The sequence below is a fragment of the Leucoraja erinacea genome, chromosome 31, assembly GCF_028641065.1.
Source record: "Leucoraja erinacea ecotype New England chromosome 31, Leri_hhj_1, whole genome shotgun sequence".
In the NCBI taxonomy this organism is placed as follows: Eukaryota; Metazoa; Chordata; class Chondrichthyes; order Rajiformes; family Rajidae; genus Leucoraja; species Leucoraja erinaceus.
In genome coordinates, this window is record NC_073407.1 from 12,179,571 (window position 1) to 12,204,308 (window position 24,738).

Sequence of the window (24,738 nt, forward strand, 5' to 3'; positions counted from 1 at the left end):
CACATCAATTTCAACATGGAATAGGATGTGAATACAACATTTAGTTCGACTTCAATTTCTATCATGAAAATTGAAGTCAAACTAAATGGTGCATTTACATTAATATGATCGCTTTCAAACTAACCTATTTTACTGTCATACTATTATAACAAATTCTAGTTCCATGATGACTCATAAACAAGATCACAAATCACATTTTGAATTCTCAAACACTATGTGATTGTGAATAATTGCAGAGCTGCCAAGTTTCTCCGAGCATTTCCGTATTTTGATGGCTGAAAATCTGTATTTTGTTGGGGAAATCAGTATTTCTCACATAAATGCAATAGAACGTACCACACAGAAACTGGATTTTTGGAAATCAGTATTTTGCATGCAACCTCATGTATTCACAGATATCAGTATGGAATACTGAAAATCAGTACTACTGAATTGTGAAACCATTTTTGAAATGTGAATTTATAATTCTTGATTTTGATTCAATCTCTATAATTATAAAACTCCGATCTTGGGTGTGTGTGTGTGTGTGTGTGTGTGTTCTTGTGTGTGTGTTTGGTGCAGTACTTTGTGCCCGGCCGCTCACCGTGTGCCCGCTGTGTGACCTCCCTGTCGCTGGGTTCAAGTCAGCCCTCCCAACACGCTAACTCCCCCACTCTCTCCCTCTAGTACCCCAGTCCCCCCCTCCCCCCCTCCTCCCCCCCTCCCTCCCCCCCCCCCTCTCCCTCTCTGCCCGCTCTCCTCCCTTATCCCCCCCTCTCCCCTCTCTCTCGCCCCCTCCTTCCCTCTCTTCCCCTCTCTCTCTCCGTCTCTCTCTCCCTCCCTCTCTCTCTCCCTCTCTCCCCCCTCTCTCTCTCTCTCTCTCCCGCCTCTCTCTCTCCCTCCTCCCTCTCTCCCTCTCTAGACCCCCCTGCGAGTCCCCCCTTTCCCCATCAGTGGAAAGGGCAGGGATGGGTAAAAGGAGCCAATGAATAATCCCTTCCTCTATAGACGTGCCTGCGAGTTGGTTAGTTTGCATCAGTGGAAAGGGGGGGGGGGGTAAAAGTGAGTTACTGAATGTATTAATATATAATCACAGGGGGAAAGTTTGAGTGATGTGGGGGTAAGGGTAAAGTTTTAATATATTCCAGGAGAGATTTATCCAGCCGAGTCCCAAATCGCCTTATCTGAAAATGTTGTGCGTTATTTCTCGAGTTATTAATGAAAATGTTCACAAATCCGATAAAACTTTGATATAAAACGCCTGTCTTTCGCTGATGACGTCACAATGGATCACAATATGTGCCTGCCATTCTTGCTCGCGCTGCGAGTGATGTCCTCCCCCCCCCCTCACCCCCTCCCTCCTTCCCCCCCCCTTTCCCCCCCCCCCTCCTGTTATTCAAAATCGCAGCCCTCTCAACCCCCTGCGGCTGGGGCTCTGGAACTCCGTCCGGCCTGGCCGGAGCCGGCAGATCCATTCCCATGGCCCACTTGCGAGGCTCACTTTGCGGGCCGGTTTCTCGGCTCCTTGGCTGCCTTAGTTCTGTACTGTTGGACTCTTCTCAGAGGCCATGACCTCCCGGCAAAACTGATAATCCAGGAACGCTCTGGAACCAAGGATGCCGGAAAATTGGTGGCAAACCTGTTTCGGGTAACTCAACGTGCCATCTCCACATGCCCACCAGGGGACTTTCTTCACTGCACAAAATGTCCCCAATACAACAATTGCCGGCCTGAACCAAAATTACAGTCTGGGCAAGACTGACAGTGGACGGCTTGAGCCGACTCCTGGGGCTCGGAGGCTCCAGCAACGCAGCCGCAGGTCCGGTGGACTTAGACATCGGGAGCTCGCGGGTCCGGGTGGAGAGACCGCTTCCCGGAGCTCCCGCAACGCGACTTCTCCAGCCCGTGTCGCAGGGTTGGAATGACCCGGAGCGGGGACGTACATCGCCCGGCATGGCTTCATGGCCGTGGTACATTCCAGCGCCCGCCGGGGCCTCCAACATTGTGACATTTAGACCGGGAGCGGGGCCGTAAATCGCCCGGCATGGCCTAAAATGGCCGTGGGACTTATCATCGCCCGCCTGGGGCTTGGACATCGGGAGAGAAATGGAGAACAGGGGAGAGAAAAGACTTTGCCTTCCATCACAGTGGGTTCACTGTGATGGGTGTTTGTGTGAATTAAATTGTGTGTATGTCTGTAGAAATTGTCTTTGTTTGTATGGCTGTGGAAACGGAACTTCGTTTGAGGCTCAAATGACAATAAATATTGTATTGTATTGTATTGATTATATTCGTGAAGAGTCCTTTCTTTGACTTGACAGCACACAAACAAAACCCTTTCACTGTACCTCAGTACACGTGACAATAATAATCTGAACAATACAATTTAGTTGTCACATAATAACTATAGCAATAATATATTGTATGCTAATATTATAAACATAAACAAAAATAAATTCAATACAACAAACAAAGGTTACAGTTGTGGTGTTTGTGCACTGATCTTATAGAAGTGTACAAAATGATGAGAGGAATGGATCGGGTAGCGGCACTGTCTCTTGCCCAGAGTAGGTGAGTCAAGAACCGGAGGACATAGGTTTAAGGTGAGGGGTGAAAAACTTAATAGCACCCGAGGGGTAAGTGTTTCACTAAGGAGTGGTGGATGTATGGAACGAGCTGCCGGAGGAGATATTTGAGGCAGGTACTATCGCAATGTTTAAGAAACATTTAGACAGTTACATGGATAGGACGTGTTTAGTGGGATATGGGCCAAATGCAGGCAGGTAGGACCAGTGGAGATGGGACATGTTGGTCAGTGTGGGCAGGTTGGGGTGACGGGCCTGTTTCCACGCTGTTAGACTCTGTGACTCTACGAATACAGAAACACACAACATCCTGACAGCTGTGTAATAATGAAACAGTGCGACGGCAGAATGCAGCCTGAGAAATGTCTGTGCACAGCTGGGAGCTGAGTGAGGGAGCGCAACGCTTTATCGCTTTTGCTGGGAAATCCACCGGGAAATAAACCTGCATCACGTTAGACTGGAGAGGAACAGTTGTAAGAGACTGAAGTATCTCGGGAACAGCGCTCCATTTTGTTTTCTGGGCTGTTTGAAGCCCTAGTGACGATATTGAATTGAGCGGTTTCATATAACCAGCCTTTCCTGCTTTTTGTTATAACTGACCAGTTGTGATAGCAGGCGAGCCTCCTGTAACATTGCCGCACGTTTTCTGACTGATCTGCTGAGTATCCCCAGCAATCGATTGTTGTTTCAGATTTCCAGAAGCCAATGTTTTTTTGCTTGTCTCAGTTACAGCATGATGTTCTTTTTCTTTTCTGTCCTCATTTGTCTTTCCCTGTTCACGCTCCTTCAGGCAGATCAGATGCAATTAGCCAGCATCCATTCCCCTCGCTTTACCAGAAGCTGTTGCATCGCCTGAACAAGCTGGGTCCGCACCCTATCGTAGACATTCCCTCCGCTCTCTCCACTCATCCTCCTCTCTGCAAATTAAACAAGATTTTCTTCCTTTAACTTTGTTACTTTTTTGCATATCTTTCATTCATTTGTCGTACATCCCTCTATTTCACCGTTTATATATCTCGTTTCCCTTTACCCTGGCTCTCAGTCTGAAGAAGGCTCTCGACCTGAAACGTCACCTATTCCTTTTCTCCTGAGACAATTGCCTGTGCCGCTGAGTTCCTCCAGCTTTTTTGTGTCTATCTTCAGTTTAAACCAGCATCCGCAGTTCCTTCCGCCACATTGATTTCTTATTTGCCTGATCCTGGTGAATGTTTATTGTCCTGGAACATTCACTCCTTTTCTCTCTCCACAGATACTGCATATCCGTTACCACATTCTGTTTGCATTTCAGATTCCCCATGCGTACAGTTTACTGCTTCTCATCAACCTTTGGTGAATTCACTTTGGTTGTAATTTTTAGTGAGGCTACTCATTGAAATCCTTTTTATGTTTCTTAAGAGAACTCGGGCGCTTAAGCTGTAAGGTAGACACAAAATGCTGGCGTAACTCAACGAGTCAGGCAGCATCTCTGGAGAATAAGGCATGGGTGACGTTTCGGGCCAGAGAGCAGGAGGAATCACAGAGGCGGTGCAGGGACTGGGACCACCAACTGACCAGGTCTCCGCTGACCTGTACCTTCACTCCAGCCCCTCGCGGGCTTCCAACGGGCTCCGCCGATTTCCGCCTCTCCACCACCCACCAGCAGACCAGAGCCATCACCTGACATGAGTTCACAAGTTATGGTGAAGGAATTAGGCCATTCGATCCATCGAGTCTACTCCACCATTCAATCATGGCTGATCTCTGCCCTTTAATCCTATTTAATCCTTCTCCCCATAACCCTTAACATCCTTTCCAGGCTCAGCTCCAGGCCCAAAGCCTCAAAGCTACAAGGCCCAGTCCCTACACCCCACTCTCCAGCCCAAAACGTCACCTATTATTTTGCTCCAGAGATGCTGCCTGACCCGCTGAGTTACTCCAGCATTTTGTGTCTATCTTCAGTGTAAACCAGCATCTACAGTTCTTTCCTCCATGCTTAGACTTTAATATTCTTATTGAATATTTTTTTTAATCATTTCTAAAATTTAAATACTTTCATTTCAGAGATGAATGCATTAGTTTTTAACGACTCCACTTCTTTCCAAAGCACATTCTCCTCTTAATTTCGATTTTGACTCAAAGCTTTCTTGTCAAATGTATTTGCCAAATTTATTTGCACAGCTGGTGTAAGCAAAAATTAATGATATCATCAAAATCAAATGTTGAAACTTGGCAATAAATGCTAAATATTTTTAAAATAATATTGGAGACGGCAATTAAACCACGGTGGATGCAGCATCTGGTGAAAAGTGATATGGTCCAGAGTGCTGTGTTTTGATTCAGATGGCATACTATCATTACCAGGAAGAAGGTATATGAGTCTGAAAAGTAAATTCCAAATTCAGGGACAACTTCTTCCCAAATAACTATCAGGCTATTGAACACAATGAACTTCAAACTCCAAACTATGGAATTTAGTCGAGAGATACCGAGTCTGCGCCGACCAGCGCACCAACGCTATCCCTCCCAAACTAATGTACAATAATACCAAGCCAATTAACCTACAAATGAAATGCCCAGGTTGCACTGGCGACCTTGGACTTTGGGCTTTGTTTTGTTTTTGCACCATATTAGTGTTTTATTTATTTAATGGACATTTTTTCTGTTTGTTTATAACATTAACTTTTCAGTATTGTGTTTGCAAACCTTTGTGCTGTTGCAAGTAAGAATCACATTGTTCCGTTTCGGGACGTGTGGGACTAAAACCCTCTTGTCTCTCTTGACCATTATTTATCCAATGTAAAAATGTGTTCCTGCAAAGTAAAACAAAAATGCTTTTTATTTTAGTCCACCATAGTCAGATGGCACGGAAACAGGCCCCTTTGGCCTAACTTGCCCATGCCAACCAAGATGCCTCATTTATGCTAGTCCCATGTGCCCGCGTTTGGCCCATAGTCCTCTAATTCTTTCCCATCCATGTACCTGGTCAAATGGCCCATAATACCATTAGTTCATTATACTTCATTACTCCCAAACATAAGAATTAATTGCATTCATCTCATACTCCATCACATCAAAATGTGATTCACATAGCGATTGATGAGAATTAGTCACATCATTAACAGCGTCCTGCAAACATAAAGTACCCGCTTTAGTGCAGGGGTGTGCTTGCTGGCTTTATTACTGATGTGCCAGCTGAAGATCTGGGCCATCAATCCAGAGGTGTGAGTTTGACTCGCATCAATGCAGTGTGTGAGACTAAATTTCAATGTTCAAATAATTCAGGTTTTTAAAAAAAATCTAGTTTCAGTGATGGTGATCTGGGAACCACTGGATTGACATGAAAATCCATTTGGATGCAAGTCCAGATGCAACATCATAGTGGGGCAGATAATGTTGGCAATGCAAGTGACATCTACCTCCAGCGACTGGATAAGCATTAGACGTGAGTGGGAAGATGCAATTGTTTTTATAATGTAGTTCCAACAATTTCTGGAGACTTGTGCGGAGGTTGGTAGTTGATAGTGATCTCTCAACCAAGGTCATTGTCAGGGCCTGAACAGTGTTTGAAGTTTGTGGAATAACTTCACCACAAATCATTGGTTTTTTTTCTATTACACCCATTGCAAATGTCATGAACTCTCCATTATTTCCGTGGCAATTTTCGGCCAATGTAGATCCAACATTTCATAAGCTTGCCTTATGGGGAAAGCTTCAAACTGCAAAGTATAGGGTCGGCACGGTGGCCCAGTGGTAGAGTTGCTGCCTTACAGTGCCAGAGACCCGGGTTTGATCCTGACTACAGGTGCTCTCTATACGGAGTTTGTACGTTCTCCCCATGTATGTGTGGGTTTTCTGCGGATGCTCCAGTTTCCTCCCACACTCCAAAGAGGTACAGGTCTGTAGGTTCATTGGCTTTGGTAAAGATTGTAAATTGTCCCGAGTGTGTAGGATAGTGCTAGTGTGCGTGGATCGCTGGTCGCCACAGACACGGTGGGGCGAAGGACCTGTTTCTATGCTGTATCTCTATACTAAAATAAACAGATCATAACATATGTACAGGCATTTGATTTTTAACATTAATGGAGAAGGTTTGACAGTGTATTTGGATCCACCCTGCCTTCAGCTAGCAGTTTTCAATTTCTTTAAACTTTAGACATTTAGACTTTAGAGATACAGCGCAGAAACAGGCCCTTCGGCCCACCAAGTCTATGCCGACCAGCGCTAGCACTAGCACTATCCGACACACTAGGGACAATTTTACAGAAGCCAATTAACCTACCAACCGGTACATCTAGGAGGAAACGGGAGCACCTGGAGAAAACCCACGTGGTCACAGGGAGAACATACAAACTTCGTCCAGACAGCGCCCATTGTCAGGATCGAACCCGGGTCTCTGGCGCTGTGTTGCAGCGACCACTGTGCCGCTGTGATGCCCAGAGTGGAAATGTTAAAGACTAGAGGGGCAGGTTTTAAGAGACGTGTGGGGCAAGACGGCTTTACACAGAATGTGGTGGGTGCCGGAACTCGCTGCCAGGGATAGTCGTGGTGGCAAACATGATAGTAGCATTTGAGTGGCTTTTAGATAGGCACATGGATATACAGTGTATGGAGGGAGATGGATCATGTGTAGGCAGAGATCAGCATAACTTGGCATGATGTTCGGCATCATGGACATTGTGGACTTGTTCCTGTGCCACAAAGTTCTATAATCACCCTAACTGTTAAATTAAGGGCACACGTTGGCTCAGTATTTTACCAACTTCTATCCGCTACTTCTGCTGTGACTAGGTTTGGAGCTTGAGTGCATCATTATCCGAACTGATCTGTTCTGCACCGTAGCAAAAACTTGTTAAGTGTTAAGGCAAAATAAGCAAGTTTCTCAAATTAAGTGGCCAACACGATAGCATTGCCAATGGTGTGGAGGGAGGTCAGTGTGTAGATTACATGCTCTCCCGTCGACCACTAGAGCTCCCCCGCTGGTTTAGTTTAGAAATACGGCGCGGACACAGGCCCTTCGAACCATTGAGTCCACGCCTCACCAGCGATCCCCGCACATTAACACTATCCTACACTCGGGACCATTTTAATATTTACACCAATCTAATTAACCTACAAACCTGTACGTCAATGCAGGTCACGGGGAGAACACACAAACTCTGTACAGACAAGCACGGGTAGCCAGGATCGAACCCGTGATTCTGGCTCTGTAAGCACTGTAGGGCAGCAACTCTATCGCTGTGCCACCATGTTGCTCTGGGTTCCTCCCGCATCTCAAATACGGGCTGCTTAGTAGGATAAACGGTCGCTGGGAATTTCTTGACATGGGTGAGTGACTGAATGAATCAGGGTGAGTTGATGGAAGTGTGAGAGAGAATAGATGAGAATAGGAAAGTAAGTGGGGGAATGGGACTGATGAGACTGTTCCAAGAGTCAGCGTGGAGTTGATGGGCCGAATGTCTTCCTTCTATGCCTGAGAAAACAATAAGAAATCATCAGTGTGACTAGAACTATTTTTAGTGGTGAAGACAGGAGCCTCTTGTCAGCCCCATTGATACCACTCATCCCTGGGTAACACAACTGCCGCCCAAAGCATAGAAACAGTCCAAGATTAAGCCAATATAGAACATACGGATATTTCTAAGGCGGAGATTGGAAGATTCTTTATTAGTACGGCTGTCAGGGTTTATGGGGAGAAGGCAGGAGAATGGGGTTGAGAGGTAAAGATAGATCGGCCACGATTGAATGGCAGAGCAGACTTGACGGGCCGACTGGCCTCATTCTGCTCCTAGAACATGAACTTATGAACATGCTCGTCTCTTGGTGCTTTGTTGCGTGGAGCGGACAGGATCCTGTTTTGGTCAGTGGGCCCCACCATTACAAGTTCTGCCCATATTATCTGTTGATGAAAGAATGGGTTGACTGGGCTTGTGTTCACTGGAATTTAGAAGGATGAGAAGGGATCTTATAGAATCATATAACATTTTTAAGGGAATGGACAGGCTGTTTTCATTGGATGTTTTCAAGAGAGAGTTAGATTTAATTCTTTGGACTAACGGAATCAAGGGATATGGGGAGAATGCAGGAATGGGGTACTGATTTTTGATGATCCACCATGATTATTTTGAATGGCGGTGCTGGCTCAAAAGGCAGAATGGCCTACTCCTGCGCCTATTTTCTATGTTTCTATGTCCCAACGGCTTGCAATAGTCGCCTCTAGCGGGCTTCTAGCGGGCTTCTGTAAATCCCCTCTGTGCCCCAGTGGACAGGTGTCCTCACGTTCTCTCGACTGAAGGAGGGGGAGGAGACACAAAAGCCTGACGGCAGATTGCTCTCTCTCTCTCTAAGGGTTTGCACAATCTCAACGGGGTATTGTCACTCAGAAAACAAAGATATTCAATAACGGCATGTCAGAAATCTCCCGCTGATGGACAGAGACATGCTATTTGTAACCAAATACTTCTGGAAAGTGGAATTGAGGCAAAGCAATTCCGTCTCAACTTTCAGGGCTAGTTTCAGTATTTAAAACATATTGATTTATGAATATGAGTGCTAGATATCAAATAGTGCTCTGCCTTTCCAAATTTTTTGTTCTGGATACATCCTAATGAGTTAGTGTTACTCGTGTTAATCAACCTCTTGCATTAGTTGGCAAAATTAATATGAGTAATATGCTCATATTGCTCAATTATTTATTGAGTATGCGTGCATGTGTATATATACACACTGAACTTTTTTTCTCCGTTATGTACTATGTTTACATATTGTGTTGTGCTGCAGCAAGCAAGAATTTCATTGTACTATCTGGGACACATGACAATAAAACACTCCGGACTCTTGCTATGTGGTTTAGAAAATTCAATTTCAGTTGAAAACTGGAGATAGACATAAAATGCTTGGGTCACTCAGCGGGACAGACAGCGGGACAGACAGACAGTAAGGCGCTCCGAGCAGAGTACACAGCAGCCTAGAGTGTAACAGACTGAGACTGCACAACATACACGCTACTGCACCCAGCATTATGTACTCTGCCTGCACCCGAGCATCCTGCATCTACATGGATACTATATTGCACAAACAAATACAATATTATACACAATTGGACACATTGAGAGCACTCCGGGTGCTGCGAATACAATGTTGCAGCTACAAACGCAACACTTCATTGAAAGTATCATTGAATTGTGATACATATTGGATACATTGTAGCTCTGCAGACACACTTGATAGAATAGACACACGCTAGAATTTAGAAGATTGAGGGGGGATCTTATAGAAACTTACAAAATTCTTAAGGGGTTGGACAGCCTAGATACAGGAAGATTATTCCCGATGTTGGAGAAGTCCAGAACAAGGGGTCACAGTTTAAGGATAAGAGGGAAGTCTTTTAGGACCGAGATGAGAAAATCATTTTTTACACAGAGAGTGGTGAATCTGTGGAATTCTCTGCCACAGAAGGTAGACGAGGCCAGTTCATTGGCTATATTTAAGAGGGAGTTAGATATGGCCCTTGAGCCTAAAGGGATCAGGGGGGTATGGAGAGAAGGCAGGTATGGGATACTGAGTTGGATGATCAGCCATGATCATAATGAATGGCGGTACAGGCTCGAAGGGCCGAATGGCCTACTCCTGCACCTATTTTCTATGTTTCTATGTTTCTATCTCTGGATCATATGAATCGGTGATGTTTCGGGTCAAGACCCTTCTTCAGACTGAAGTCAGTGAGGAGGGAGATACATCGATAAGGAAGTGTAAGGAGTAAAAAGGAGATGAATGGGGTAAAAGGAGATGAATAATCAAGGAAAATGTTGAATAGATCATTGCTATTCACAGAGGGGGAGCACCGAGAGAGGGGATGTTGCAGAACTGTCGGCGGAGAGGAGAGGAGGAGAACATCTTCAAACTTTTGTGTTGATAGAATAATCCGGCTCTTCCCAGTGTTACTCTCATCATGGGAGTCGAATTGCAGACTATTCCACTGCAGAGAAGTGTTTTAAAACAAATCTTGAACTGAGTGGTGTACATTGTGGAGGTGGGCACTGGAAATGGGCCATCAGCACTTTGTAACCTGGGTGCCTCCAATCTTGTGCTGCTCACAGTTGCACACACATCTTCTATACAAGAGGCTGCAGTAGCTGGAGGATCACAGCGGGTCAGGCAGCATCTGTGGAGGGCAGTGGACAAAAACATTACGGATCGGGCCCCTTCTTCAGACTGAGTTTTTCCAGCAGTTTTTTAAAATCTTTTGGTATTAACAATGAGACTGTACTGCAAATATGGTTGTATACCTTATGGTTACAAATGACATGGTCTTGTAGAGTATGAGAAAATTGGCTTATCAAAGCACCTGATGAATTTGCACCATGCCACATTTAGGCAGCACAGTGATGCAGTTGTTGCTTTACATCGCTAGAGACCCAGGCTCCATCCAAACGATGGGTGCTGTCTGTACAGAGTTTGCCTGTTCTCCCTGTCTCCAGGTGGGTTTTCGTCAGATGCTCCAGTTTCCTCCCATATTCGAAAGATTTGTAGTATATGAAAGCCTCTGTTAGCCTCCGTAAATTGAGTTGGCCTCTGTAACGTTAGCCTCGGTAAATTGCCCCCAGTATGTAGGATGCAAAACTGGAATAACATAGAACTAGTGTACAGGTGAGCATTGGTCATCGTGGAACTGGTGGGCTGAAGGGCCTGTTGCCATGCTGTCTCTCTAATCTCTAAGCTAAACTAGACAGGAACAAGCTCACTGCAGCCTTTAAGTGTGTTCTTTTGTTTTAAGATCCAGTTTTCAAATCATTTAGAAAACCACATGAATGCACAGGAAATGGAGGGGTCTGGGTCATGCACAGACAGGTGGGATTAGTTTGATTTGATTTGATTTGATTTCCTCTTCCTGTGCTATACTGTTCTGTCTTCGATGTTTATGTTTCATTATAAAATTTGAAAAATTTGCCTGTTGAAAGCAGATTCTGTTCGATAAAGCAATATCTCAAATGTAACAGAGTCTGTGTCACCTATTCCCTTTCTCCAAAGATGCTGCCTGACCCACTGAGTTACTCCAGCATTTTGTGACTATCTGCAGTATAAGCCAGCTTCTGCAGTTCCTTCCGACACTGTGTCACAGCAGCTGCTTCTCTAAAGGGCCTGTCCCACCAGCATGCGCCTGCATGCGGCAAGCGTGACCTAACGTGGTCGCTTGAGCCGTACGGCCTCGCGGGGCTGGTCCCACTTCGATCGCTGGAGCCGTATGGAGTTGTGCGGGGCTGGTGCTGACATCGCGCGGGTCTCCAAAAAACTGACACTGTCCAAAAATTCCGCGCGGCAACGGCCTGCCGGCCTGCAGCCACATCGAGGCCGTACGCACCGCATCGACGCGCGGCCCCCGCTTCCACTTTGGTCGCGCTCGCCACATGCAGTCGCATGCTCGTGGGACAGGCCCTTGAGCAATAATGCAAATAGAATCTTCTGAAGTTGCCGTTACATTATGATTGGCTTGCGGTGTGGTATTTGGCTCAGCCGTCGTATTATTACCATTAACTAATGTAATATTAGGAGAGGCACGATGGCGCAGCGATACAACTACTGCCTTACAGCACCGGAGACCCGGGTTCAATCCTGGCTATGGATGTTTGCCTGTACCAAGTTTGTACGTTCTCCCAGTGACCTGCGTGGGTTTTCTCGGAGATCTTCGGTTTTCTCCCACACTCCAAAGACGTACAGGTTTGTAGGTTAATTGGCTTGGTATAAATATAAAATTGTCCCTCGTGTGTGTAGGGTAGTGTTAATGTGCGGGGATCGCTGGTCCGTGGGCTGAAAGCCCTGCTTCCGCGCTGTGTCTCTCAAGCAAATTAAACTAAGCTTACGTGCTGCAGCAACTAAACAACACATCTCCAGGTGTCTTTGACTCTTCACAAAAACCAAGTCAAGGAGTAGATAGAGGGGATGAGATAACAAATGCTACCACATTAGTTAGTTCAGTTAAAAGTTTTATGCATTGTTGAAACTCTGATGGAGACAAGAAACTGCAGATGTTTGAATCTTGAGCAAAAAGCAAATGCTAGTGAAGTTGAGGCAGCTGCAATAACAACTTTTAAAAGGCACTTGAACAGGTACATGGATAGGAAAAGTTTAGATATGGGTCAAACATGGGTAAGTGAGGCAATCTTAAATAGGACATCTTGGTTGGTATGGACTGGTTGGGCCGAAGGGCCTGTTTCTGTCCTATTTGACTCTACAACTCGCTAGGTCAGGCAGTCAGAAAAAGGGCCCCGACCCATAATGTCACCATTCAAACTGTGTCTGATCCTCCAGCACTTTGGTTTCTGCTTAAACAATTATGATAATTTCTCCAAATTCAATAGTTGGCTTAATGAGAACAGAAAGATCAGAAAGCAGCAATGGACTTCTACTAATTTATCACTTTAGAACATTCCCCAATAAGGTCCATTCTTATTTTAGATGTCTGGTAAATGTTAGTTTATATTCCATTTCAAACTTTGGTGAAAGGGAAGCAGTCAATTGAACAGGGTTACCAAGTCCCTTTAGCAATTACACCTTGATTTCATGGAGAGAGGGGAAAACCCCACATCAAATTTGTTTCTCAACTGGACAAAATTATTCCATGCATTTTTGAGGAGAAGCATGGAAGCTCTCCATGAAAGAAAAAAACCCCACAGTATGTGTAGAATTACTCCACAGGTCAGGCTGCATCTGTGAAGAGGTGACCAGAGTGAACATTTCACATCCATGTCATTGCATCAGAATTTTAAAAAGTGAGAAAATAAATGTGTTTTAAGTTGCAGAGATAGAGGGATCAAAGGGAAACAGACGCAAAAAGCTTAAAGGGCCTGTCCCACGAGCATGCGACTCCATGCGGCAAGCGCGACCTAACCAGAAGCGGGGGCCACGCGGAGGTCGAATGAGTGACATGAAGTTCGAGTGAAGTCCGCGCGTGACGTACGGCGTCGAGGCGGCTGCGGGCCGGCAGGTCGTCGCCGCGCGGAATTTTTGAACACGGTCAGTTTTCCGGTGGCCCGCACGATGTCGGGACTAGATCCGCACAACTCCATACGGCTCCGGCGATCGAAGTGGGACCAGCCCCGCGAGGCCGTACGGCTCAAGCGACCACGTTAGGTCGCGCTTGCTGCATGGACTTGCTTAGGTCGTGCTTGCTGCATGGAGTCGCATGCTCGTGGGACAGGCCCTTAAGTAACTCAGCGGGACAGGCAGCATTGCTTTTGTGTTGAGACACTTCTTCAGACTCTGAAGAAGGGTCTCGACCCGAAACGTCACACTGCCCCGCTGAGTTACTCCGGCATTTTGTGTCTATATTCGATTTAAACCAGCATCTGCAGTTCTTTCCTACGCACAGTTGTGCTTTGTCGAATATTACATTAGTTGTCGAATTGGACAGATGGAATTCTTTCTTTCAGTCTGACTCATTGTGCATTGTTTAATTCCTTCAGATAAAAAAGAAACTCATTTCTGCTCACTGTTTACCTTTCATGATCGATGATGTCCCTCTCAGGTGGAGCACCAGAGTACAACACATTTGCCCATCTTTGTGAGGAGATATTTCAGCAGTAATTCTCATACAAACAACCCAGGAGATTTGTTTGCTTTTTTGAATTCCAAAAAGCAAAAATAGTCATTTATATCATAACATTGGGACTATAAAATGTGGATAGAAATCCTGTTATGGAAAAAAAAAAATGATTGAAGCTGATAGTGCGGTTATTGATGCTTCCAAGAATTAGTAATGTACTGTAGTCAACTACATTAGGAATCGCACCTACAATCATTCAAACTTTGATTGCCACTTTATGAAATGTGATGCCTTATGAGATGAAGGGAAAATTGAATCACAAAGCAAATATGTTTCCTGTGTTCACGCTGGAAGATTTCAGCACTGCTGGAGGTTTGAATGTAATTCATCTTTCTGCTGCTGTGGACAATGAAGGAGTGGGGGGGGGGGGAACATTTATCCTTGGTCCCTGGTTCAAATTGAACCTGACAGTAGAGCTGCTGCTTCACAGCGCCAGACACCCGGGTTTGATCCTGGCCTTGGGTTCTGTTTGTGTGGAGTTTGCATTTTCTCTTTCTAACCTTATGGGAAAACATAGAAATAGTGTGAACAGGTCGGTGACTGATGTTTGACCTGGACTCAACGGGCCAAAGGACTTGTTTCCACCCTGTATCTCTAGACTAAATATGGTGTTGTCACAGTGAATTTCATTGCTTTGCAGACAATCTGGTAAAATCATACTGTAGATAATTACAAAAGTGCAACGATCGTAGTGTAAGTATAGTAGACTTCACCGAGGCAGTACACAAAGAGTCCCCATGTTTTCAGACACCCAAGTTGTGTCCTTCAAGTTTCAAAGTTCTTAACAGTGCAGATCCTTATCTTGGCCTTAAAGGCCCATTGTCCTGGCTAAACTAAACTAAACCGATCCTTCCACATGTCTTTGGTCCCAATGACCAAGGACAAGTTACTCCAATTGGTGGGAGGTTTGGGAACTGAATCATGCATCCATCCATACACTGCATTCATACAAGAAAATAACATTAACATTACTCCATCTGCCGTTCACTCCATCTACAACCCACTTGTCCCACCCAGGTCATTGCTCCTTCCCCCTGGACCTGTCGGGCAGAAAGTACTGCCTTCCTTCATCAGTTTCTCTTCGCATTCAATCTCCTTGCTAGCATTCATGTTTGATCTCCAATGTCTTCCTTCCTCATTTCTTCTGCTACTCGAACTGCTGAGCACTACCACTTTTTATGTTTTTCGATGTCTTTACATATCTACATACAAATTATTTATATACTAAATCTATATTTAAAAACAATTTAAAGCCTTTTTTCCTGGCACTCAGCACATTCTTTCACCTTTCACTCGTTTGGTGGTCATTATCCCAATCAACAATGACATTTTCTGGAGGCGCAGTCATCTGCAAGACCTGACAACTGACCCGTGTGCAATAAAGAAGTGAAAAGTTCCCGCTCTGACTCAGCATCTGTGATGCTGTGAGCTCTGATTTTTTTTCTTTTTCCGCGACTTGATTCAGAAACTTCATATCCATCCCCCAATGTGAGGCAGTCCGTGCACTAGTCACATCAGTGCTTTGTGCTCTGTCTCTGAAATGTATCCCCATGGTCCTTATCCACTTATCCTGCAGCTCTACCAGGCTGGACTGGGGGGGAGGATGCGTTATGTGCTTGTGTGTGAAAGAGTGAGAATAGAGGAAGGGTCACCTTCGATGCCAGGAAGGCAGGAATATGATGGGGTTAATATTTTATTTACGAACTCCTTCGTTTCAGGCGTCCAACGTAAGAGGATCTGTATCCGGTTTGGAGCAGCGCATGAGTCAAGGAGGCTTCTCATATCTTTTCTCTGCCCACTCCCTGACACAAATGCAGTTAGTGGTTGGAGGTGCTCATTTGTACGTGCAGTATTGTGTTATCTAATTGCTTTTAGAAGGCATAAGGTAGAAGAGATGTTTGCACTCAGCGCTAATTAACTTTACTCATCACCGGTGTGCTGTGAGATTTTCAGGGGATGAAGAGTAATTCCCCTTCACTCAGGGGATTAACGAATCAATCCTGGCCAAATGTTGTGGCAGCCATTTCCCTTTAACCTGTGTGTTAATGCATGTTGCAGAACTACACTTAACAAGCATGGTGCGGCAAGGGATTCTCAATAATCTGTTTGCTCCTTTGCTGTCAAAAGAAATAGGAGCAAAGTGAGGGAATTATGAACAAAGAGCATCGCAATCCTCTGGCAGTGTGATTACAACATAGAACAGCAGAGCACAGGAATGGGCCCTTCGGCCCACAATGTTAGTGCCCATCATGATGTTGTGGAACTGATCTCATCTGCCTGCACAACCATATACCTCTATTCCCTGCACCCATGTGCCTATCTAAAACCACTATCGTCTATGCTTCCACCACCACTCTGCACAATGCGTTGCTGCGGCTACGAGGCAGCAGAGCTGCTAATTGTACCACCTTTGTAAATCACGCCCAGCAAGTCAGATCAATCAATAGAACAGAAATGACAAGAAAAGCAAAGTTTAATAACTCTGTCCTGCAGATTTAGTGGAATCTTGGAATGAATGGCCACTAGGTTTGGTGGATTGTAAAAAAAAAACAATCCTCCCCGGGGTCCAGATCCGAATCCACCTGAGTTATGGAACAAGGGACGGCCTTCACCATGAGCACAGAATCATTTACAGCCAGTTTCTCACACAGAACAGGTAAAGTCATTGGGTATAAATTGAAATGTGAAGGAAGATGTGGGCCAAATCACAATGTGTGTACATTTGGTGGTAGGAGGCAGAGGATGTCAGTAGAGAGTTACTTTACCATTTAAATACCTGTGACCAGCGGTGAGCCACAGGGATCGGTGCTGGGTCCACTATGGTTTGTCATTTATATTGACGATTTGGATGACATTGTTGATAACATGCTTAGTCAATTTGTGGATCACCACCAAAGTTGACGGTGCAGTGGACTGTGAAGAAGGTTATTTAAGATTATAACAGGAGCTAGAACAATTGGGAAATGGGGCCAGGAATGTTGGGTGGAATTTAACTCTGGGAAGTGCACACTGTTGCATTTTGCTCATTTATATCAGAGCAGTACTTCCATTGTAAATGGTCAAGTCCTGGAGAGTGTTGTAGAACAGAGAGACCCATGGCAACAAGTACACAGTTCCCCGAAAGATGCGATGCAAGGAAATACGATGGTGAAGAAGGAAATAAAAAGGAACTGCAGATTCTGGTTTATACCAAAGATAGACACAAAATGCTGGAGTGGCTCAATGGGTTGGGCAGCATATCTGCAGAAAATGAATAGGTGACGTTTCAGGTCGGGACCCTTCTTCTGATGGTGAAGAAGGTGTTTGGCATTCTTGCCTTCAACGGTCAGTGCGTTAAATACAGGAGTTGGGATGTCACGTGAGAAGCGTACAGGACGTTGGTGAGACCGCACTTCGAATATTGTGCGCAGTTTTGGGCGCAGAGTGAGAGGATGAATGTCACGAAGCTGGAAAGTGCGGAGAAAAATCTCACCGAAACGTCGCCGGGACTGGAGGGTTTGAGTTCTAAGGGGAAACTGGATAGGCTGTGACTCTTCTCCCTGGAGAGAAAGAGGATGAGGGGTGACCTTATGGAAGTTTATTAAATGGAATGGGGTGTACATGAGGCCACCATTTTTTTTAACTAAGCTGGGGAAGTCTTAACCTAGAGGGCATAGATTTATGGTGAGAGGGAAACTATTTAAAGTTTCTCCACACAGAGGGTGGTAGGTATGTGGAATGAGCTGCTAGAGAAAGGGGTAGGGCAAGTATTTGTTAAATTTATAAAACATTTATGCACATATATGGATAGGAAAGGTTTAGATGGATATCGGCCAAATGCAAGCAATTGTGAGTAGCTGTGGCAGGCATCTTGGTCGTGGGCAAATGGGCCTCTATCTGTGCTGCACGACACTAAAACAGTGCCGGCGTTGACCAGCTTCAATCCTCAGTAGAATTTTATATTAGTTTTGTTAGCATTAGTTATGTAACTTCACATTTGAGTATAGGAGCAGGGAGGTTCTACTGCAGCTGTACAGGGCCTTGGTGAGACCACACCTGGGGTATTGTGTACAGTTTTGGTCTCCTAATCTGAGGAGAGACATTCTTGCCACAGAGGGAGAACAGAGAAGGTTCACCAGACTGATTCCTGGGATGTCAGGACTTTCATATGAAGAAAGACTGGATAGACTCGGCTTGTACTCGCAAGAATTTAGAAGATTGAGGGGGGATCTTATAGAAACTTACAAAATTCTTAAGGGGTTGGACAGGCTAGATGCAGGAAGATTGTTCCCGATGTTGGGGAAGTCCAGAACAAGGGATCACAGTTTAAGGATAAGGGGGACCAAGATGAGGAAAACATTTTTAACTCAGAGAATGGTGAATCTGTGGAATTCTCTGCCACAGAAGGTAGTTGAGGCCTGTTCATTGGCTATATTTAAGAGGGAGTTAGATGTGGCCCTTGTGGATAAAGGGATCAGGGCTTATGGAGAGAAGACAGTTACAGGATACTGAGTTGGATGATCAGCCATGATCATATCGAATGGCGGTGCAGGCTCGAAGGGCCGAATGGCCTACTCCTGCACCTATTTTCTATGTTTCTATAAACTTGGCAGTTTGTTGAATAATTTTTGCACCAAAGAGACAGGATGGACCTGCCAGGTAGCCAACCATTGTGAACTGTGCCCTATCCTGTTCCAGGGCAGTTTCTGAGCTTCTCTCCTCCCCTATTGTCCTCTCCCTCTGTGTCCTATTAAGCATCTTGTATGAGAGAGTAATGCACATCTTTCTGTTATGCAGAGGATGAGAGCGGTGCACAGCACTCATCTTGCTCCGAGCACAAGTCATCACCGCTGCAATCCACTAGAGAACAGTGCTTGAACTGTTAATGTTATCTTATTCTTTTTAGGTACAAGGAAAATTTAAGAATTACCTCTAAGTTTAACAATCCTAAACACGGCAGGTGTGGTAATTGGCAAGTTCCACCGCCTGAAGCCAGCTTTATTTCTCATGACGAATCTAATGTTGTAATTATTTATTTCCCTGCAGGATTTTGGCCACTGTTGGGACGGACTTTGATCTGCGAACCTTGAGGGCTGTTCGAGTACTACGACCGCTGAAACTAGTGTCAGGAATTCCAAGTACGTCGAACAAATGCTTCACTGTTATCTTTCAAAGAATAACCATTACATATGACCTGTATATTCTCTTCATTTTTCACACTAAAAATTCATACATCAAATACAGTCACAGAATATTACAGCACCATTCTATTATGGGTAATCTAAAATGAGGAAAAATATGTAACGTACCATTTAAACCTCTGCATGATTCCCTCTTCAATATTTAATTTTGATGTTTCTAATTACGAAAAAAACCCAACTCATTATAGACGCTGTAGTAACTCAGTGGGTCAGGCAGCTTCTCTGGGGAAAAGGAATAGGTGAGGTTTTGTGTCGAGACCCAAGGAATCAATTTTGTCTGTTTCACCGCACACATTTAAACATTTAGTTCATTTGCTTAAATCACCTGTTTGACATCAAAGAGTTTAAAAAAGAAAATATGCGATTAAATGTTTTGGTTTTTCTGTTAAAATGGTGCCGGAAATCTTCTGTTTGACCAGCTATTATTTTCAGCACTTTGCATTGTTGCCGCATTCCTTTTAAAACTGATTGATTTCTTCTAAATCCTGGTAAATTAAAAACACTTTTTTTTTAACAAATTGAATCAGGCATTACAGACTGAATTCCTTCTCACTAATGGTGTCTCCAAAGGATTACTCCATTTCTCATCTCACCTTGCAAATGACAAATGGCTACATTGTTGTGGCAAATGGACATTGAAGTGTAATTTCCAACCACTTGTTACTCCATACTTGATCCAGTCAAGTAGTCAAGCCATGTCCATATTATTTCGGATGTTGAAATTTCCTGCCATGTATTCACACCCAGGCTAAATTCAATCGCATATTGGGTTTTACCATAATACGGAAAAATGCATTTTGGATTGTGATGTTTATTCAAGACAGAGTTTTACAGTTTGCTATTTGTTTTAATAGCTTCTTCATTTATTAGCAATCGCGACTAAAAGGCTTAACTGTTTGTTTGCCTTGGGGTAATGTATTTTTCTCAGGATGACAAGTGCCTGATGCTGTGAAAGGTTCTGATCTCAAGTATCTAATACCCAATCACCATCGATGTATCATAAACCATCAATGTATCAGTTAATCTATTTAAGAAGAAACTGCAGATGCTGGAAAATCGAAGGTACACAAAAAAGCTGGAGAAACTCAGCGGGTGCAGCAGCATCTATGGAGCGAAGGAAATAGGCAACCCAAAAAGTTAGCCTTGGAAGTTGACTCTGGGAACGGTTCTTCCGGCTCCAGCTGGGCCGGGTTTCCAGCACCCAGGCTGCAGCGGGCCAAATTTGTAGGTTGTTTGGCTTCTGTAAATTACCTTTAAGGTGTGGGGACTGGATGAGAGACAGGGATAACATGGAACTAATGTGAACGGGTGAAGGATAGTCTCAGTGGGCTGAAGGGCCTGTATCTTTCAAAGATGACAGAATGGGAAGCTGAGCCAGCGCTATAACTGACGGTGACAACTGGGACTCTGGAAAGGGACAGAATGGGTGTGCGGGTGTGCGGGGAGAAACACCCTTGTGGACAATGTGCAAGGCGTACATCAAGGCTCGCTCACAGCTGCCTGTGGCCATTCATTCTCCGGGCTATCTGCCAACAGTGATGATCAGATAGCACTTAGAGCTGTCATCGCCACAAGGGATCATCTCCAACATTATTCAATTGATCAGGCTCTATAGAAACAGAGATCTCTCAACCACTTAGTGGAATTTAATCTTCATTTTCTAACCAGCATGCTGAACCTGACCAGGCAAAATGTTTCTCTGCAGGAGCTGTCAGCACCTCATATGCTTGATACCAGCCTCCCCGGCTCAAAGACATTGTTAATCCTAAATAATCAGTCATAGTGCTTTGATTAATTAAACACTCTGCCACCAAATGTGATCAAAGCCAGTCGAGGTTGCATCAAATGTTACCAGATCAATCTCCCCCTTGCATGCTAGTTACAATGGAGAATGTTCAGCGTGTGTTGTGAGCCATGGGATTATTTTTGAAACATAAGAAAAAAGGAATACAAAAGTAAGACAGTGGCTCAGCTTTTAATGAGTGTGATAATTTAATTAGTTTGAAGGGTTTTTTGGTGTACTGAGAAATCTAATAAAACCAAATGCATCCCATTCCTAATGGGCCCGTCCCGCTTACGCAGCTTATTCGGCGACTGCCGGCACAGGTCATAGGTAGTTACAGGTTGCCGAACATTCTCAACATGTTGAAAATCCAGCGGCGACCAGAACAAGGTACGACTCTTTGGGCGACTACTCACGACCATACAGGCTTCACCCCCGCGACATGTTGCCAGTATGGTCGTGAGTGGTCTCCTCAGTCGCCCAAAGAGTCGTAGCGTCTTTCTGTTCGCAGCTGAATTTTCAACATGTTGAAAATTTTCATCGACCTGCAACGACCTAAGGCGTCGCCGAATAAGTCGCGTAAGTGGGACAGGCCCATTACCTACGCAACCAATCCTTGTCTACAATCTCAAACATGGAATGGATCTCCTGTTTGGTGGGGCAGTGGGCAATGTGGTATCCAATTTATGCATCAGAAATTTTGTGGGGTTAAAGAGCCATTTTACTTAAGCTGATGTTATATTGAGTGTTTGCATTTCAAGGAGAAGGTGAGAATGAGAGAGAGATTCATGGAGATGAAATCGCTCATTCTCATTTACAGAGAGATAAAAAAGGCACGCACACACACACACACACACACACACACACGCGCACACACACACACACACACACACACACACACACACACACACACACACACACACACACACACACACACACACACACACACACACACACACACACACACACACACACACACACACACAATGTGTCTGTCTCAACACTTACAATATCTACCTGCACATAATCCATATCACTAATGTATCAGCTTCAATCACCACCTCCAGCTGTGTGTTCCAAAAACACCATCCTCTGTGTAAAAAGACTTGCCCCGCATATCTCCTTTAAACCTTGCTCCTCTCACCTTAAAACTATTCTCTCTAGTATTTGATTTTTCCATCCTGGAAAAAAGACTGTCTCTCCTATCTATTCCTCTCAGAATTTTATCTGCTCCTTCGTAATACTATTTTGTAATGAATTCCATGTTAATATGAAAAACATTCAGAGGAACATTGAGTTTTAACAGTATGAGGTTGAGGAGGAGTTTTCACAGTCTAGTTTCTATTTCTCCTCTTCTTTAATAAAATCTACATAGTATGTAAAACATTTTTACAGAAACCTGCACATAAAACAATTGAAGCAGAATTTGGACACTTTTTAACATTTCATATTTTTAATACATTTTTAAAAACACTATTTTTGCTTTTAATGACAAATTTGACATTCAAAGTTATTTAAAATGTTTTTTAAAAAGTGTGTAGCTTAAGTTCTATTTCAAATTGGCTTTATACTTTTTTTTGCTTAAGTTAAGGTCAAATATATTCTCTCTTGAAATTATTCTACATTTCATATATTTTTGCTTCAGGCTTAATTAAATGTAATTTGCTAAGCAGAGCAGCTTTACATAAGTACCAATATTTCAATGCAATTGTGTCTGGTAAGTAAATTCTTACATGTAGTTTTGAATTGAAAAAATATTAAACAGGGTGAATGTAATTTGAATTAACAAAACAACTAATTTAAGGTAAAGGGAACAGGGATAGGCGATGATTGATTGATTGAATTGATTGAATGATACAGCATGGAAATAGATCCTTCAGCCCACCGGGTCTATGCCAGCCGCCAATCACTTGTTCACACTAGTTCTGTTATCCCACTTTGCATCCACTTCTTACATACTCGGGGCAGTTTACAGAGGCCAATTAACCTACACACCTGCACGTCTTTGGGATGTGGGAGGATACTGGATCACCTGGACGAAAACACACAGAGAGAACGTGCAAACTCCACACAGGCAACACCCGAGGTCAGGATCGAAGTCGCAGTGGGCGCCACTGTGAGGCAGCAGCTGTGTCACTAGGCCGTGCATATCTGCTGTTTAATCTAGTCATGCTTGATCTATGTCTTAATCTTGATAATTGTAGATCCATAGCCCTTGATCTAAAATCTTTCAATCTGTTTTCTCCCTCAATCAGGTTTGCAAGTTGTATTAAAGTCGATAATGAAGGCAATGGTGCCACTGCTTCAGATTGGGCTTCTCCTGTTCTTTGCCATCGTTATGTTTGCCATTATCGGTCTGGAGTTCTACATGGGAAAATTTCACACAACCTGCTTCAGTGAAGAAACAAGTAAGAAAAATAACAACAAGAAATATGCCTAGCATGGTTCAAATTGACTGTTGGTGATGTGCTGAAGCAATTGAAACATGATGGGCCTGTCCCACTATACGAGTTTACCCAAGAGTTCTCCCAAGTTTAAAAAAAAAATCAAACCCGTGGTAAGCACGTAGAATGTACGTAGCGGGTACGTCGGAGCTCGGGACGTCCCTTAGCGGCTCATAACACTAACGGCAGGTGGAAACGCGGTAAGCTCGGGAAACAACATGTTGAAAAATGTCCACGAGAGCCCTGAGTACCTACGAGCGGCTATTACTGTAATTCTCTGAGTTCGAATCAGGGGAAACTCGGGAGAACTCTTGAATTAGCTCGTACAGTGGGACAGCCCCATTAGTTAGAGAAACTTCCCTTCATTTTTAGTTTTGTTCAAATGTCTTTCCAGTGGTGATGTGTGTGCATCTAGAGTTTAACATTGTTTATCCATCTATCTCTAAACTAAACTAAATTAAACTAAACTAAATGTGTCGGAAGGAACTGCAGATGCTGGTTTAAACTGAAGATAGACACAAAAAGCTGGTGTAACTCAGAGGGATCGGCAGCATCTGTGGAGAGAAGTTTGGGTGGTGACGTTTCGGGTCTAAACCTGATTAAGCACTTTTTATTAAGTAAAAGCCAGGCATTCAGGAATTCTTTAAAGTGAGATGTATATATTAAATAACATATATCATATTCGTAATATTATAATATGCTCAAGCGGAAATCCTCTACATTTGAGTTGTAAGGAAAGGAATTACAACTTAGTTGAGAGGTACAACATAGAAACAGACCCTTTGGCCGACCACTGATCACCCATTCATATTAGTTCTACGATCTCACCTTCTCAACGATTCCCTCACTCTCGGGACAATTTTCCACATTGTCCAGAGCTCCTCATAGTCGCCTCAGCAGAACCTCCTTCCTCATCAGATTGATGATGTGAGCTCCTACAATGACTACGACCACTGGATCCCCTCCCCTCCCACTACAAGTTCGGCTTCAGACCAGAACTGATGTTCTCAGTGGGGCTTGTTTCTAAGCTGTATGACTTTATGACTTTTAAGGTGACAGTGATTGCTGCATATCTGATTTTTAATATTCCATCTGCAAAAAATAAACCTGCCTGGAATAAATCAGTACCTATTCTGTAATGGAGACGTATTATAATGCTGGATTTGTTTCACGTAGAAATGGTCCCCTT

The 24,738-nt window shown here is 44.1% G+C and overlaps 1 protein-coding gene across 1 annotated transcript in view; it reads left to right on the plus strand.

Annotated features, from left to right (window-relative positions):
- cacna1ba (calcium channel, voltage-dependent, N type, alpha 1B subunit, a) overlaps positions 1–24,738 on the plus strand; it is a 494,356-nt gene that overhangs the window by 194,584 nt on the left and 275,034 nt on the right. Inside the window, exons 6-7 of the mRNA XM_055659954.1 lie at positions 19,168–19,259; positions 23,361–23,513. Coding sequence (XP_055515929.1) covers positions 19,168–19,259; positions 23,361–23,513 — 245 coding nt within the window. The remainder of the gene's footprint in view (positions 1–19,167; positions 19,260–23,360; positions 23,514–24,738) is intronic.